The sequence below is a fragment of the Anabrus simplex genome, chromosome 1 (genome assembly GCF_040414725.1).
Source record: "Anabrus simplex isolate iqAnaSimp1 chromosome 1, ASM4041472v1, whole genome shotgun sequence".
NCBI lineage: Eukaryota > Metazoa > Arthropoda > Insecta > Orthoptera > Tettigoniidae > Anabrus > Anabrus simplex.
In genome coordinates, this window is record NC_090265.1 from 898,292,197 (window position 1) to 898,311,676 (window position 19,480).

The following is a 19,480-nucleotide window of genomic DNA, read 5'->3' on the forward strand; positions in this document are numbered from 1 at the left end:
TTCTAGATAATGTTGTTGAGTCATCAGTCCATAGACTGGTTTGATGCAGCTCTCCATGCCACCCTATCATGTGCTAACCTTTTCATTTCTACGTAACTGCTGCATCTACATCTGCCTGTCATATTCATAACTAGGTCTACCCCTACTGTTCTTACTGCCCACACTTCCCTCAAAAACCAACTGCACAAATTCTGGGTGTCTTAAGATGTGTCCTGTATTTCCATCTATTCTTCTGGTCAAATTTAGCCAAATCAGTAACTCTTTATTCGTGATTCGATCTATCCATCTCACCTTCAGCATTCTTCTGTAACACCACATTTCAAAAGCTTGTATTCTCTTTCTTTCTGAGCTTGTTATTGTCCATGTTTCACTTCTATACAATGCCACGCTCCAGACAAAATTAGTCTAAAACATCTTTCTAATCCCTATATCAGTGTTCGAAGTGAGCGAATTTCTTTTCTTAAGAAAGGCCTTCCTTTCTTGTACTAGTCTGCATTTTAAATAATAATAATAATGTTATTTGTGTTATGTCCCACCAACTACTTTTACGGTTTTCGGAGATGCCGAGGTGCCGTAATTTAGTCCCACAGGAGTTCATTTACGTGCCGGTAAATCTACCAACACGAGGCTGACGTATTTGAGCACCTTAAAATACCACTGGACTGAGCCAGGATCGAACCTCCCAAGTTGGGACAGAAGACCAGTGCCTCAACTGTCTGAGCCACTCATCCCGACAGTCTGCATTTTATGTCCTCCTTACTTCTTCCATCGTTAGTTATTTTACCTCCCAAGTAACAGTATTCATCTACTTCCTTTATGAATTCATTTCCTAATCTAATATTACCTGCATCACCTAACTTTGTAGGACTGCACTCCATTACTTTTGTTTTGGACTTATTTATTTTCAACTTGTACTCCTTACCCAAGACCCTGTGCATAATATTCAGCCATTTCTCCAAATCGTTTGGAGTCTCAGATAAAATAACAATATCATCAGAAAATCTCAGGGTTTTTACTTCCTTTACTGCCTGTTTTATATAAACATTGAAAAGGAGAAGGGAGAAACTGCAACCTTTCCTCACTTCTTTCTGGATTGCTGCTTCTTTTTCAGAGCCCTCTATCACTGCAGACTGATTTTTATACAGATTGTAGATAATTCTTTATTCTCAATATCTGTATCTTAAATAGCATAGTCCAATCAATGTTATCAGATGCTTTTTCTAGATCTACAAACACTATGCATGTGGGCTTGTTCTTCCTAATTCGATCCTCTAAGATCAGACGTAAAGTCAGGATTACTTAACGTGTTTCCTGAACCAAGAACTCATTCTACCATCAATTCTCACTGAAGCCCAATTGTCAACATAAATGCCTTTGATTGATTTTAATAATCTACCTTTAATTCCATAGTCCCCCAGTATGACGAACATCTTTCCCCTCGGTACCCTGTCATATGCTTTCTCTAGATCTACGGAACATAAACACAACTGCCTATTCCTCTCGTAGCATTTTTCAGTTACCTGCTGCATACTGAAAATCTGATCCTGACAGCCCTTCTGTGGTCTGAAACCACACTGGTTTTTATCCAACTTCCTCTCAACTACTGATCGCACCCTCCCTCCAAGATGCCAGTGAATACTTTGCCTGGTATACTAATCAACAGATAGCTCGATAGTTGTTGCAATCCTTCCTGTTCCCTTGCTTTTAGATAGGTGCAATTGCTGCTTTTGTCCAATATGAAGGTACCTTACCTTACTTACATTACTTTTGTTACCGGGCGAGTTGGCCGTGTGCGTAGAGCCGCGCGGCTGTGAGCTTGCATCCGGGAGATAGTAGGTTCGAATCCCACTATTGGCAGCCCTGAAAATGGTTTTCCGTGGTTTCCCATTTTCACACCAGGCAAATGCTGGGGCTGTACCTTAAGGCCACGGCCGCTTCCTTCCAACTCCTAGGCCTTTCCTATCCCATCGTCGCCATAAGACCTATCTGTGTCGGTGCGACGTAAAGCCCCTAGCAAAAAAAAAAAAAATTACTTTTGTTTTGGACTTATTTATTTTCAACTTGTACTCCTTACCCAAGACCCTGTGCATAACATTCAGCCATTTCTCCAAATCTTTTGGAGTCTCAGATAAAATAACAATATTATCAGAAAATCTCAGGGTTTTTATTTCCTTTACTGCCTGTTCTATATAAACATTGAAAAGGAGAAGGGAGAAACTGCAACTGCAACTCCATGCTAATCTTACTAATCTATGAAACCATTTCATCCCTGCGATGGGAACAATGTCCACCCACTAACGCCTTTCTGATTAAAGACCCAACGAAGAAAGTGCCAGGTTTCGATCTTCCTCAACATGAGTGGTCAAAACTCAACCGTTTCAGAACAGGCCATGGCAGGTGCCGATATATGATGAAAAAGTGGGGATATTGTGAAAGTGCTGCGTGTGAGTGTGGTGCTGAGAAGCAGACATTGCTTCATGTTGTTGAGAGCTGTCCACTGTCAGCATTTAAGGACGGTTTACGGTCTCTCCATGAATTGACACCAAGTGCAGTGGACTGGTTGTCGAAGCTGGACATTCTAGTTTAATTACCTCTATATTTTAATGTGTATGTTAATTGTATATTTTTACAGATTATGCTTGTAAATGCCATACGATAATAATAATAATAATAATAATAATAATAATCCCTGCTTTCCTACTATACTTTACCATTTCAGGTCTAATTTCATCTATTCCTGCTGCTTTATGACAATAGAGTTTATTTACCATCCTTTCCACTTCCTCAGGTGTAATTTCACCAACATCATTTTCCTCCTCCCCATGAGCTTGGCTGTTCGCAACACCACCAGGAAGATTTCCTTTTACGTTGAGAAGATGTTCAAAATATTCCCTCTACCTCTCTAGTGATTTCCTGGGATCTATTATGAGTTCACCTGAATTACTCAAAACACTGTTCATTTCCTTTTTTTCCATCCCTTCCTAAGATTCTTTATTACTGTCCAGAAAGTTTTCCCTGCTGCTTGACTTAGCCTTTCAAGTTTATTACCAAAATCTTCCCATGACTTCTTTTTGGATTCAACAACTATTTGTTTCGCTCTGTTTCTTATATATACGTACAAATCCCTGTTTGCCTCGGCCTTTGTTTGGAGCCATTTCTGATAAGCCTTCTTTTTACGTTTACAAGCTGCTCTCACTTCATCATTCCACCAAGATGTTCGCCTTTTCCCATCTTTACACACAGTTGTTCCTAGGCATTCCCTTGCTGTTTCTACCACAGCATCCCTGTATGCCACCCATTCTCTTTCTATATCCTGAACCTGCTTACTGTGTACTGTTCGAAACTTCTCAATAATCATATCCATGTACTTCTAATTTCCTCGTCCTGGAGATTTTCTACCCTTATTCGTTTGCAGAAAGATTTCACTTTCTCTACCCTAGGCCTAGAGATACTTAGTTCACTACAGATCAGGTAGTGGTCTGTATCATCAGAAAATCTCTGGAAAACTCATACATTCGTAAGAGATTTCCTGAATTCGAAGTCGGTTAAGATATAGTCTATTATGGATCTGACCGAGCTCGATAGCTGCAGTCGCTTAAGTGCGCCAGTATCCAGTATTCGGGAGATAGTAGGTTCGAATCCCACTGTCGGCAGCCCTGAAAATGGTTTTCCATTTTCACATCAGGCAAATGCTGGGGCTGTACCTTAATTAAGGCCACGGCTACTTCCTTCCCACTCCTAGCCTTTTCCTGTCCCATCCACGCCATAAGACCTATCTGTGTCGGTGCAACGTAAAGCAACTAGCAAAAAAAAATTTTAAAAAATTATGGATCTGGTACCCCTAGCCTCCCATGCGTAGCAGTGAATAGCCTTATGCTTGAAGAATGTATTCGTAACTGCTAAACCGATACTAGCAAAGTCCAGCAAACGCTTCCCAGTCACATTAGCTTCCATATTTTCTCCACATTTACCAATCATCCTTTCATATCCTTCATTTCTATTTCCAACTCTAGCATTGAAATTGCCCATTAGCACTATTCTATCTTTGCTGTTCACCCTGACCATGATGTCACTCAATGCTTCATAAAACTTTTCAACTCCATCCTCATCTGCACCCTCACATGGTGAATACACCGAGACATTTCTCGTCCAAATTCCTCCAACTGCCAAATCTACCCACATCATTCGCTCATTTATGTGCCTAACAGAAACTATGTTGCATGCAATGGTATTCCTGATAAACAGCCCTACTCCATACTCTGCCCATCCCTTTCTAACACCTGTCAAGTACACTTTATAATCTCCTATCTCTTCCTCGTTCTCTCTCCTTACCCGAATACCACTTACTCCTAGCACATCCAGATACATCCTCTTTGCTGCCTCAGCCAGTTCTACTTTCTTTCTTCTATAAGCCCCATTATAATATTGATGGCTCCCTATCGACTTCCATTTCGTTTGCCAAGTTGTTTCCAAGGAGTCCCTCGCCTGTCAAATGGGAGCGGGACTCCGTTACTCCTATAGGTCCGAGGCTTTCTTAAAATGTTCTGAGCTCGGTAAATTCATGAATCAGGATACTACCCTACTTACACATAGTCCAAGTGAGGATCTCCCCTCTAACAGGTTAGGGACCACAATGGATTGTATAGTCCTAGCCGCCTGAGCACAAGGAGGGCCATGACTCAGAATATGTCTGAGATGCCCGCTCCCATTCCATAGCAACTGGTATCCCAACTCTCAGGACCACTTACTAGGCCACTCAGCCGCTGCTCATGGTTCACGAACTATTACGTGACTGCAGTAACCCACACCATGAACCATGATATCTTTCAAATGTAAATAAACTTTAATTATAATTTTTGTATCTGAATTCTGTGAATAATTTACGCACCCAAATTGTTTGCCTATATTTTTCATCAAGTATGTGTTAATTATGCAAGAACGTACTGTATATCCTTCCCATATTCCACCGTTCTTGCATAACTCCAGGTCTGTCTTATATCTTCTTCTCTACTTTTTTTCCCTGAGATTCTCTCAATATCTTAGTTGTGTGTGTGAGTTAGGGGCAAACCCTCTGTTATTCTCACAGTACTTCCTTTCTCCCTTTAGGTAGAATAATTTATTTTCCCCAATGTTTTGGGACTACTTTTTACCTTCCATATTACTGTAAACAATCTGTTCAGCCACTGCAAAGCCATTGGTCCTGGTGCTATAATAATTTCTAGTGTTACCTCATCAGTGTCCGTTCCTTTTCCTCTCTCCATCCTACTTACAGCCCACTCAATCTCCCAGATTGATGGGATGCCTCCCAGCTCCATTTTTTGTCTCTTGTCATTACTAGGTCGTCTTCTGTCTTGCACAGGACTGTTACATTATATCAGGGCCTCTCAAACGCCCAAAATCTCACGTGTGCAAACTGAGGCACAGAGAGCCTGTGCACAGTGCATCGATCCCACTCAGCGCGGACCAATGCTTCGTCTCTGGGTTACTCGGCTAAGCTCGGTTCAACTCGGTTCAGATTTAGAGCGCTACGGAGCAAGTGAGGAAGAGGGAGATAGGCGTGGGGAAATAAAGAGACAGCGCTATATCTCCAAATCGAGGAGTGGGGGCCTGCGCTTTGGTCAACCAAGCAAAGTCGTCTTTTGCACCGTGCACAGTGCATGTACCCTGAGAGCATTATATAGTTCCTCAGAGTATTCTTTCAAACTTTTATGTATGCTCTGTTGGTCTATCAGCAGTTCGTCCTTATTTTTAATAAAGTTATTCTTTATGGTGTGGATTTTTGTTGTTTTTTTTAAGTCAAGCAAACATTTCTTTTTCTCTTCCTGTACTACAGTAAAACCTTGTGAAGATGTTTCTGTGGGAACAAGGAATGGGAATCTGTGGGATTGGAAAACAGACTATTGAATGCCCAATTAAAATCTATCCGGCAGGTATTTGGAATAACTCGATACTTTTTTTTTTGATATGCATGCATTTTACATCAGTGTATGTACAGTGAAAGCTGCATGTACTGTTTCTGAAGATGACAGTATTAAAAGGTGTCAAGAAAACATGAGAGAACACATATGAAAACATTAGCTCTGGGGCCCGTGAAAGTATTAGCATACGAAGGCAAGTCAATAAGTATCTGCAATCAATTTTTATCATTTATTACAAAAAGCGTACACATCTTTCATTGATATCCTCTTTCAACATTGTCACCCTGCTTTTCAGTGCATATGGTCTGCCGTTTCACAAGCTTTCTGATATCTTCTGCAAAAAAGACTTTTGGTTGCGCAGCAAGCCACCACCTCCTTCACCTGTTGATCGGAGCTGAATCGACTGCCTCTTAGAGCATTTTTAAGTGGACCAAACAGATGGTAATCCGACAGGGCTAGATTGGAACTGTAAGTAGGATGATCCATCACCTCAAAACACAGCGTCTGAAGAGTTTCAGCGGTGTGGATGGCGTTTAGTGGACGCACATTTTCATGCATCAAAAGAACTCCTTCCGATAATTGAGCTCTGTGTTGTGAATTGCAAGTTTCAGCTTGTTTACCAGCATATCACTGCAATGTTCACCGTTTACTATTTCCCCCTTTTCCTGATAATGTTGCAGGATCGGCCCTTGAGAGTCCCAAAACACTGAGCATCACTTTTCCTGCAGAAGGTTGACTTGAATTTCTTTCTGACCAGGGATCCGGGATGCTTCCATTCCATGCTCTGACGTTTGCTCTCTGGTTTGAAGTGGTGAACCCATGTTTCATCTCTAGTGATGATCCGTTTCAGAAATGTTTCACCTTCGTTACCATGACGATCCAGTAGTTGCTGACATATTCTCATATGATCCTGCTTCTGCTCTTCATTGAGTTGTTTTGGAACCCGTCTCGAACAGACTTTGTGAAAGTTAAGCCTGTTATGTATGATTTCATATACAGAACCATGGCTAATGTACACATGGTTTGCCACGTTATCAACAGTCACTCGTCTGTTATTCAGGATCATATCAAGCACTTGTTCAATATTGGCATCAGTTACGGCTGCAGATGGACGCCCGGATCTTTCATCATCCTTCACAGTCGTGCGACCCCTTTTGAACTGTTCAATCCATTTGTAAACACTTCACTATAGCAAAACATTGTCCCCGTATTGTAATGAAAATCTTATATGAATTTCCGTTCCTCATACACACTCGGACCACAAAAAGCTGATTACGGAATACTGTTCTTCCTTGGTGTAAACAGAGAGTGGTGCAGCCATCTTTGTCACAACAGCACAAGCTGTACTGAACTGATAATGCTGAAACCAACCACAGACGTATACAATGGTGCCATCTAGCGACTGGTGAACACACAGTGCCATAGGGCCAACCTAAAGACACTTACAGCAAAATTGCAGATACTTACTGACTTGCCTACATATTATTGTAAATGTGTAATGTTAAATTGTTAGTCGAAGATGTATGTTTCCAACCAGTGGGTTATTAAACATTGTTTTCTGGTTATATTCTTTGACCCTTTGACCGTGAATTACTCAGAATTTATACTCGCACATGTGTATGAGAGAGCGGCTTTGGCCACCATCTTGAATGTGACAGCACAATATCTAGCGTTGGTTCGGACTAACCTGAGTTGAAGGTGTGAGTTTTAACATTCGCGCCAATACTATGTGCTTAAGATGCAGATGACCATACACTTCTTCAAGGTTTTTATTTTGGTCTTCATTAGTAAGCGATGTAATGACTCGTTCAATATCCATAACTTATCACAAGACAACCACACTACTGAATTTCTCACAGTTTTGTTCCTACTCCCTAGGTAGGTTATCACACAACAAATATTCACTTTACTGTACAACTCAGCACAGAATAAATTTAACTTCTGAGTGGTTATTTATTTATTTAGTGTATGGCTAACACATCACATTACATATAAATACAATAGCAATACATAATATTTACAGTTTGAAGTATTTACAGGTTCAAATTATTTACTTAGTCAACACACAAGGGTGAGAGCAGAAAAAAGTCTCTTGGGTTTCGCTGGTAGGCAGTGAGAGGACACTGCTCCACAATGTGCTGAACTGTTTGCTTCATGGCACCACAACTGCACGCTGCCGAATTAAGTACTCCCCATTTAAGGAGGGAGTCGGCACATCTGCCATGGCCAGTCCGAATCCTGTTGATAGTTGTCCAGGTCTTCCGTGGAAGATCAAAACCCTCTGGTTTGTTTTTCAGCCATGGTAGATAATGATATTCTTATGGAGCACTGGATATCCATACTTGCTTCCAGGCCTGAAGCAGATTAAAGTTAGCGTCTGCTAGGTTTCTGGCTGTTCTAACAGGTGGGTGTCTGGATTTTAGCCTGTTAATAAGAGCATCATTCATGTCACCATGGATTGGCAACTGACTGTTGATAGTTATTTTCTTATAATCTCGTAGGAGAGCATTTTCTCGACGGAGGTGAGGTGGTGGAATATGGGATAGAACAGGTAGCCAGAAAGGGGAAATTGATCTAATTGTCCCTGATATCATACGCATAGTGTGATTCAGCTGAGTGTCAATTAATTTGGTATCACTGCTGTTCAGCCATATCGATGAGCAGTATTCTGCAGCAGAGTACACAAGACCAAGAGCTGAAGACTGTAGGGTAGATGCTAATGATCCCCAGGTGGTTCCACACAGCTTCTGTAAGATGTTTCTTGATCGTAACTTAGCAGCCATATTCTGAAGATGTTTCTTGAAGGACAGAGTTCTGTCAAGAGTAATCCCTAGATATTGTGGATATCGGTTGTGGGCAAGACAAGTGTTCTCAAACTGAACCTTCAGTTCACGATTGGCCATTTTGTTGCTAAGGTGAAAACATGTAACTTCTCTTTTATTTGGATTTGGTTGTAATCTCCCTTTGCAAAAGTACTGTCCCAAGGTGGTAAGATCAGCTGTCAAGTGTTTTTTCAGTGTTTTCCATGAATTTATCTTGTACTGTCAGAGCCCAGTCATCAGCATATCCAAATTTCCTAGAGCTAGTTTCAGGTATATCAGCTATGTACAGGTTGAAAAGCAGAGGAGCTAATACAGAACCTTGGGGAAGACCATTGTTTAGAGTTTTCTCACTGCTAGTGCCATTTCCCAGTATTACACAAAATTTCCTCTTGGTGAGCATGCTATCAATAAGTTGTGCAATCTTCTTACATGGTAAAACACGTAGTAGTTTGCCATGTAAGTCCTTGTTTCCACACAGTATCATAAGCTGCAGTCAAATAATAAATGCCACAGAGGTTTTCAGTTGTTTTTGAAAGCCTGCCTCAATAAATGTTAGTGACAAAACCTGATCTGTACAGCTGAGTGGTATGTGAAATACAAGCACAAATAGCCTCACTTGGTTATTCAACCTTTACTGCTGATCGGCAAGCAAAACTGAACTGTCCTGAGGTCAGCAGCTTTCTCCCTAAAGGTGCAATTTACCCTGTGAAGTTCAGGAATTCAAGGTCTCTTCCCATTATTGCACAATGTTCCCGGTGCTGCCTTCTGTGGCGAGGGTTCTTATCTGTGTTGAAATAGCATTCCTTACACAAGGGATGACAAAGAACATTTCCAGGGCTGGGAAAGATCTGATTGTACTAAACTGTGGTGGCAAAAAATTTTTATATGATAAGCAAGGTATTTTTTACATAGATTTAATGAGATGGGAAACAGGACTGCAAATTTACAATGTGATAACCAGGAAAACTTAATGAGGTTTCACTGTAATTTTGTGCAGTTATTTTTCATGTTCTTATTCTTTGCCTCATTTTCAACTGCCCTAGTTTTCCTCAGCTTTTTCCATTCAGACTTCTTGGCTTCAACTGCAACTTTAACCCTATCTTTTCACCATTGCTTTTCTTTGTCCCCCTTTCCCTGATCTTCCTCATGTACAGTATCTTCTGAACATTTTTCCATAGCGGTTTTAAAACATATCCATTCTTCTACATTTCTTGCTACTTCCTTTGGCATTCATTGTTCAACTTGTTCTGAAACTCTTCGTTTCTTTCACTTTCACAAGCCGGGCTGAGTGGCTCAGGCGATTGAGGCGCTGGCCTTCTGACCCCAATTTGGCAGGTTCAATCCTGGCTGAAGGTGCTCAAATATGTCGGCCTCGTGTCGGTAGATTTACTAGCACGTAAAAGAACTCCTGCAGGACTAAATTCCGGCACCTTGGCATCTCCGAAAACTGTGGAAGAAGTTAGTGGGATGTTTAAGCAAATAACATTATTATTATTAACTTTCGCAAAGTTTCCATGTTCCTTTCTGTCTTAATCTTCTAATCATCCCAAGGCAGAATTTCTTCTCACAGCTCTCCTGGCAACGGCTACTGCCAGCAGGATTACTGCCCACCCCTAACATGGAGCACCCAATGCCTTTTGTAACTGCTGCACTGGAGTACAGATGCTACCTTCAATGAGATTTCACCGAGCGAGTTGGCCGTGCTGTTAGGGCCGTGCAGCTGTGAGCTTGCATCCAGGAGACAGTGGGTTTGAGCCCCACTGTTGGCAGCCCTGAAGATAGTTTTCCATTTTTACACCAGGCAAATGCTGGGGCTATACCTTAATTAAGGCCACGGCTGCTTCCTTCTCACTCCTTGGCCTTTCCTATCCCATCGTTGGCATAAGCCCTTTCTGTGTCAGTGTTATGTAAAGCCAATTGGAAGTAAGCAGCGAGATTTCAATAGCATTTTGTCTGCTGAGGACCCATTACCCTCTTACAATGGCTCATCCCCACAAAGCCATTGACCACCACTGTTGGGAGTCAGGTTATTTCCTGCTGTCCGACTCAGCATTTTTCCAAATCTTCTCAGTAAAAATCATGTATGAAAGTTTTATTTCTAAAGTGATAATCTTCACCATTATCATCTTGTAGGAGTATTTGCATGACTTTGTTGGTAAGTCGTATTTGTCTGTTAATATTTTCTTTTGTTTGTTGTGGGTTAATTTTCTTCTTACAGGTTGCTCATTTGTTTCAGCCCTGCTGATTAAAACAAATAAGTTATATGTCATCAGTGTTATTATTATTTGATGTCTTTTAAGTGCCATTAAAAGGTTTACTGTGATGTAAGTATTTTATGGACCAAGCTTGCCCATCTTTGCCCAGGAAAGTGATTCGGAAGATTCGACACGTGGTCCAAGCCCCACGCCTTCTCAGTCTTCAACCAAAAGAAAGTCTCGGTTTAGGAACGCTGACAGCCCAACTTCCTCACCACATCATCGACCTCGGAGGTTGCCAAGTTCAGAACCTGATCCACCAAAGTCCCGTGATGAAATCATGCAAGAACTTGTGAGTATAGCTTTTATTAAATTCAAAGTGTACATAATAAAATAGGAAGCTAAGAAGTAGGAGAAGAATGCACAAAAAATAAACATAATGAATGGTCATTCATTTGATATGGACATGGCTTGATTTGGCACTTGTTTGTTCCTTTCCAGTACTTATGAGAGGTCAGAGTAGGTTAAGTGTTCAATTGAAGGGCAAAGCAATAACACATAAACATAAAAAAAGTTAATGGAACAAACAGAACAAGGGAACCTGTAATTCATAAAGCGTGTTCACTTTTGAAGATAACAATGTGTGAAGATGTAGAATTTGGGAGTCTTGTCTTATGATACAGTAGAATCTTGATTATCCGTTTCTGGAAACTACGTTTTCCTGGGTCATTCATTGGAATCGCATAGTCCTGCAACCAACGTGATTAAATCGTAATTAAATTGTAAAAATCCTGCATTATCTGTTCCTCGAAGAAATGATTTCGCGGATCAACCGTCCAGAAATTTCAGTGCCATCAATGCTAAATCCTCGATCAAGCGTTTTTCAAGAAAAAGTACCACATGAAAGGACGGCTACGACATACCTGTGAATTTTGACGTTAACGTCCCATCGTTGCGATAATTAGAGCAAGTACTGTACTGGGAAAGTGATCGGTGGTGGCTCCTTCTTTACATGAATCTAGTATTTTTATGTGACGGGATACAATTATATTCTTTAGATCAGAACAGATGTTGCACCTTACATACATACAGGTTTTTGGATTGCCTATTACTGTTTTGATCCTTATGTAAGACAGGGAATTTTACGTTTACCTTTCTGCGTTAAAATACCCTTACAAAAACCACAGTCGTTTTATATGTGCTGCGTAACATTTAAAAAGTTTGTACAGTATCATATCTCACTCATTCTGGCTTGTGCTTTCTAGCTGAGCTCAAGGTCGTGAATAACCAACATTTCTGGAGTTTTTATGATATTTTTCTTTCCAATTTGCTTATGATTAGTCATGGGCAGAACTGAATGTAATGTGTTTGAGAACTTCTGAGAATATATTTGGAACTTTATCCTCAAGTTCAACATAACCTTTAAAAGTTGATGTAGGCCTAATTTACGTGGCACAAGATTTCCAGAAACTTACTACGAAGTGTAATCAAATTACAATGGAAGATTTTTAAAAAAAAGAAGGGATTTTGTCATCTTGTTGGCTGCTTTAGTATCAAATGTGCTCTACAGTATTTTATTAGATTAGAGAATTGAAAAACTACCTGTGGTCGATTGTTGTTTGGCTTGTCATTATTAGTTTTTTTTTTTTATGAGTTTGGCTGATCAAAGTTGCTGACCTGAAATAAGTTTTCATGGGAAACTGACCATGTTTCCCCAGTAACACTGAATGTCAAGTATTGTAATTTTGAACTCTTGTAATTAATGTCTGAAGCCGGCCCCCTAGTCTAGCTTGCCTGCCTCTCACCCGGAGACCCCGGGTTCAATTCCTGGCCAGGTCAGGCATTTTTACCTGGATATGGGAGCTGGTTCCAGGTCCACTCAGCCTACATTATCTCTGTTAATTGAGGAGCTATCTAATGGTGAAATGGCGACCTCAGTCGAGAGATCCTGGAATAACGGCCGAGGGGATTCATCACACTGGCCATGCGTCACTTCGCAATCGGCAGGCCTTCAGGCTGAGCAGCAATCGCATGGAAGGCGAAGGCCCATTTGGTCTGTGTTTTGGTTTGGTTTAGGGGTGTAAAGATTATAATTATACATACTTCATTTTTATGATGTTAAATAGCAAAATTATTGATGGTTTTAATTTGTTCCCAGATTTTCAGTTTTCCTGTATTGTATGGGTGGGTTTTTTTTTTTCCTTTGTCCATCCAGAAATGTAGAATCAAGGTTCCGCTGTTTAGTCTTGTACTTTTAATGTTCCAGTTTTGTTATAACATACCCATTGGATTCTCTTTCTCGTGTTGTGTTCGTTTTGCATTCCTTGTTTTTTTCTATTTATATGATCCTTTAGTCCTATTACTCTCCTTTTCTTGTTTTGTCCTCCTCAGTCTGTATTTTATAACCCTACATTGACATTGATATTTCTCAAAAAAAAAAAAGCTCTCTCAATTAATATTAACCCTTTCCGCTCGTGTGTCGACCTGAGGTCGACAGCCGTCGCTCAGCATTATAGCTCGTGTGTCGACCCTGAGTCGACACAATGTTTCGCCACTCGTTGCTAGGTTACCTGGAATGCCAGGTCTTTTGTACTTCGTTCCGTAAGTGCTGGTCCCTTCCGGAAACTGAAAGAAACCAAATAGGTGTGTGTTAGTTTCTCTTTGCTTGGCAAAATTGCTCCGTTTCCTTGACAGTGGAAAACAGTCGCGTTAAGCAACATGGCGGCGCACAGTCTGACCGAAGCTGAGATTCTTGCGTTTATTTCGGCTGATTGTTTTTATAGTGACCATGAAAATGATGAAAATTTTGAATCTGGCAATGAAAGAGATAGATCTATTAGTGATTCAAATGGCGATATTGATATCTGCGTCGCAAGAAATCATGGAGGCGGCGATAGTATTTTGACTCGTCTCGGTCCCAGTGATACAGTGCTGACTTCAAACATACCTTGGAGAAGCTAGCACTGGCATCTTAAGGGGTCTATGAGGTCTTGGTATCTGGCCTCTGAGACATGGCTTGTTGCGACATCCCAGGGAAGGGTGGTTGCAGTTTCTCACCAGGGGGTGATGTCGCGACTAGACATTTAATATAGAATTAGTATAGATTTAGCTGTAGTTAAGTAGTTAGTTTAGTCAGGTACTAAGAAAATGTAGAGGTAGCATGTTGCATCAGGAGCTAGCTATCCGCTCATGTGTGAGCTGCTACAGAGAGGATCTAGTATAAAATTAGCTATAGATTCAGTGTTAGTTAAGTAGTTAGTCCAGTCACGTACTATTTTCTTTATTTCCTAATACCGATGGTTTGTACTATGGTGGGGTAATAAAGATGTAATGTGATGTAAGTCTTATTACAATACACTGTATTTTTTTTGTTGCTAGTAGTTTAATGTAGCCCTAACATATCAAAATTTTTCAGTGACATAAGGATGGGAGAGGGCTAGGATTGCAAAGGTTGTGGTGGTTGCCTTAATTAAGGTACAGCCCCAGTATTTGCCTGGTGTGAGAATGGGAAAACTCTGAACACCATCTTCAGGGCTGCCACTGGTGGAATTTAAACCTACCATCACCGAATACAAGCTTACAACTACGCAACCCTAACCGCATGGCCAATGTCCTTACAGATTAGTCAGTGCATTCATAAATTGTGGCAATAGACCTAAAATAGAACTAGAGTACTGGTAGCTATTTTTTACTGATCAGTTGATAACCTCTATTGTCCATGAGACAAACAAATTTGCCAAAATATAAATTACAGCAAAATACTCCACTTTTGAAGAGATCTATCTGGTGTTCTTGGAAAGCTGTGACATTAGAAGAGCTGAAGGCATTTATTGGTACAATTATCAACATGGGGATGAACAGTAAGGCAAAAATGCAGGATTAATTTAGTGCAGACTGGTTGGATAAGCAAGCAGGGCTCCATCCAAGCATTTGCTTTGAACGCTTCCACACACTAAAGACATACCGTTAAGAAAGTGAAAAACATGATTTTGTGTCATGTAAATACCATACATTCATTAATTTTGTAGTTTCTTCCTGTATTATTGTTACAACCAGTACTTAACACCAGGTTTTAAAATATGAAGAATGCTGACAGGAATAAATGCGAGTTGGGAGAAAGCAGGACGTACAAATAATTCGAGTGGAAAGGGTTAAAGCTGTTGCCTTTCCAACTCATCCCCCAGCTCCTGTTGTTATGAAACGGGGAAGGAGAAGAATCTTGAAGGCGGAGGACATGAAGAACTGAGGAGCAATATCATCTAAGATTATTGTGAAGATGCCCTTTTTGTGTTTTTATCCTTGTTTCTTCTTCTTGTTGGTTTCTCTACTTAAGACTGGCTAATCATTGTGTTTTATCTTTTATGTATACAGTGAAACCTTGTTAGTGGGTTCCTCTTTAACACATTTTCCCGCTTAGCACATCGTAAATTCGAAGTCCCGATTCTCATCGTATTAAATCTATATAAAAATACTTTGCTTATCGCGTCACGAATTTTCACTATTACTGCTTAGTACGATCACATTTTTCCTAGCCTTGAAAATGTTGTTTGTCATCCCTTGCGAAACAAACATTATTTGCAGCTCAGGTAAGATCCATCACCACAGTTGCGTGATTAGAGAAAAAGGCCTTAAATTCCTGAACTTCACAGGATAAGTTTCACGTTCAGGGAGCAAGCGGTTAGCCACATGAATGCTTGCCAGTTAGCAGCGAGATTGTGAGTCTATTTGTGCTTATATTTGTCGCATGATACGGTAGCCTATGTTTGGATTAGGAACATAAACACACCTATCGCATCACAAATTTTCATTATTACCGGTTACTACAAGTACGATCCAATTTTTCCTACCCCTGAAAATGTTTTTTGTCATCCATTGTGAAAGAAACTTGTTTTACAACTCGGCTAAAAGCAGTCGTCACAGTTGCGTGATTACGGAAAATGTGAGCATATTTTGTTCTTACAGTGAAGTTTATTCGCGTGATACGGTAGTCTATTCTGGATATTAGGAATATAATCATGTGAAATTGACAAGCGTAGTGCATATTTTTCTTGTGATAATAGCCTAAGTATGGATATGAAAAAAGTGAAACTCCTTTCTAAATCTTTCAGAAAGTGGACTGGCATCCGCATCTTAAAGTGTGCGAATGTTGGACTCACACTTTCGAGTTTCGACTCAATCAATTCGACTTGGTCAAAGTTTTTCAAAATGGCGGCCAAAGTCATTCTGTCGCAGTCGCACATGGCCGTGTATAACCTCCAATTCATTGTCTAAGACTGTGGCCAGAAAATAATGTTTTATAACCCACTGCTCTGAAATAAAAGGCTTCTACTAACATTTGTTTTAGGCAATAATACATGGATATTTTTATTGGCCCCTGTGCATATGTTTTCTTATTTGTTGTTTGGTTTCTTCACACTGTTCAGTGAACTTGTTATTTTATAAGCCCCAGCAGAAAAGGTTCATATTTGTTCTCTCGTGTTTTTCACACCTTTTAATACTTTCCTCTCATCTTGAGAAATGCTAGATACAGTTTTCATTGTACCCGCGGAAAAACAAAGTAAAATACCTTCATGTCGGAAAAAACATATCTAGTGTTTCCATATCCCTCTTGGATAGTTTTTATTCATATATTCAGTAGTACGTTTTCTCACTTAACATGTTCATTTTTGTTGTCCCCTGCAGAAACGTCTTAACGAGGTTTTATTGTATGTGTATGTTCTGTCTCGTTTCCTAGCTTTTTAACCTGTGAGTGTTCACTTTATCAGCATTTTGCCCTCAGTTTACCTTAATGTGTGATTGTTGCTACATTCCTTAAATTTCAAGTTTGAATTGTTCTGTATATATACAAATACTCTGCACATAATTTTTCTGGAGTTTAGCAAAGAAAAACTGGATGCGTGCATTATTTGAAATGATTGGTACTGTTCCACCTCAAACAATGGATCCTGTTATAGCGTTGCCTGGTCTATTTATGTGTAGCATCAGTAGCATGTTAGAAGTGAAGTGTGAACCATGTGGCTACAAGTGAACCATGGCTACAAGTTTTCATTATGGTTCGTTCAGGGCTAAAGTATAGCTTGGCGTTATTAAAGTTGCAGAGAACATTGAAAACCACACAGCAGGAAGAAAGTACGATGTTGGAGATTGGCAAGAAATCAAAACTTCACTTAAAGAAACAAAAATCATTTCGTGGCTTAAAGCAAAACATCCAGACCTTGAGAAAAGGCTGTGTGATGGCTTGAAGGCATTCAAATGACTTTCAGTTTATTAGTATATAAGGCAACTGCTGTGAGTTTTCTTTAATACCTGAATGTTCAGTTGTACACAGTGTATACAAGAAGAAAACTCTAGATTTTAATAATGTACAGAAAAACAAAGAAAAACTCTGTGATGCACCGGACTCGGAAAACTTTTCTGTCACACTGCTTGTTTTGATCCACATGTGCCATGAATTGAGGGGGAGTCAGGGAAATTATTTTCATGACTTGCCTTTGTATAGTAAATGTTCTTATTTCAGCAATACGTAGACTTTCACGACCGCTAAATGACATTATAATAATATTGTTGGATGTACTTGTGAACGGTTGGCTGTTGAGAGAGCTCTTGCATTATTGTAGTGATAAAGTAGTTAAAACCTATTGAAATAGCTTAATTTTGTGTGTTTGTGATTCATTTGGTGCTATTTATATAGTGGTGTTTAGTGCTTTTTGGTAGAAATTGGGAGTAGTGATATTTATTTAAATTTTATAACAAGTAATTCAGTTGGTCTTCAGAAAATTACGTTTTCTAGGTTAAGTAGGCTAGCTTGGTGTACCTTGTTTCGAATTTAGGTTTAAGAAATACTTTAGGTAATAATTTTAACTTTAAATTTTAACTTTAAAAATATTTAGGTTTAGGAAATACTTTAGGTAATAATTTTAACTTTAAAAATATTTGTAAATATCTGTAGGTTCGTTGGTATAATACTTACAAAGGCAGATTATTATAAGGAATAGTACCGTAACTTCCACCGCAACAGTTCCGGTATTTCATATAGTTATCCGTTCAAACTGTCGCGAAAGTAATAATTTACTAAATTAAAAAGCACGATACGCCTGTAAACTTCGATTTAAAAAGAAGTTAAAGAGATTACACAGTAATTTCACTGGTTATAATTACGGTACTTAACAGTTTTTGGTTTGTTGACGATTGTTGATACCATACATTCCGATGAGATCAAAGTGAACGGGCTACAGGCACATGGTAGTTGTGTAAACAAATACAAAATCAGCCGATTACTTTATTCCGAGAATTTGTAGCCTAAGGTCCCGGCACACTTTGTACTGTATTTGTACACCTTCGTTCATACATCGATTAAAAGTTAATTAAATTCCTATACGGCCTATCATTATAATATCGCAGTTCAAGTCCCCGTCATAGTTTTGACAGAAATTATTGTAGACAACCTCTTATTTTTTGGCATTTAAGGACACTTATGTTCTCCATCCCGCATAGTAGGGAAAATAATAGTAATCCATCAGCGGTAAAATTCATATAACCACATTTCAGTTTAGAATTGTAGCACAGATACGGTGTATTGAGATAGTACAGTATCTTACCTGCTATATTCGTGTGTATCTTTGTGTGTGTATCCATTAGAGCATAGTACTAATAATAATCTGTCTAAGCATTTAGCTTTGTTGGTAATCTTTGAATACCTACAGTAGTTCGTGCGAATTTCAAACTTGCAATTTCAATTTCATTTTGTGCTTAGTAGTGATATACGGTACCGGTATTGTAATTAGGATACGTCTGAACATAGTTCAAAATTATTGTAGTGTACTGTACAGTAGTATATGAGTAATATCTTATTAGAAATAGGCGTGCTTAGTTTATTATTGTAAAAATTTTTGTGTAGTATAGTAGAGGTATCTGTAGAAACTCTCTTGTTTTAATTAGGACAGGCTTAACTGCGGTATAGAATTGTGTAATTTTTGTGTATTCCTTTCGGTATTCAGTAATTAACAGTAGTTTCTATCTGTTAGGGTGTTGTAGGATAAAGATAGAATATGACTAAGTAGTATTATAGTATAATTACTTAATTGCCGTGTGATCTTTGAGTACTAACCTAGACAATTATTTCTTTTCATTCTCTTTTTTTTTTTTTTTTTTTGCAAAAAACAAGTTATTTTATTTTTCCTTTTCTTTTTATTTTTTCCGTAAAGAATGGCTAAAGAGTGCAAGCGTAGGAACTGTGGGTGTGGCGGGGTATTGAGGGGTATGAGGGAGGAGTTGGAGAGTATGAGGGAGATAATTAGGATTCTCACAGAAGATAGGAAGGAAGATATATCTAGGTGTTCTGCCTTATGGCAGGTCTTGTCATGGGATGAACCTCTTCCACTGTTGCCTGTCCTGCGCCAAGTTTTTCATGTCCGAATATTTATTTCCTTGGATATTGTCCAACATTTGATATTTTTTCCTTCCTCTTCCTCGTTTGCCTTTCACCATTCCTTCTATTCCTTCTTTCAGTAAACAGTCCCTCCTCAAACAATGTCCGATCCAGTTC

At 39.4% G+C, this 19,480-nt stretch overlaps 1 protein-coding gene across 3 annotated transcripts in view; it reads left to right on the forward strand.

Annotated features, from left to right (window-relative positions):
• The window catches only part of LOC136857726 (arginine/serine-rich protein PNISR), a 248,435-nt gene that overhangs the window by 137,004 nt on the left and 91,951 nt on the right, over positions 1–19,480 (forward strand). For all 3 annotated transcript variants that reach the window (XM_067136603.2, XM_067136602.2, XM_067136605.2), the window contains exon 7: positions 11,105–11,287. In XM_067136603.2, coding sequence (XP_066992704.2) covers positions 11,105–11,287 — 183 coding nt within the window. The remainder of the gene's footprint in view (positions 1–11,104; positions 11,288–19,480) is intronic.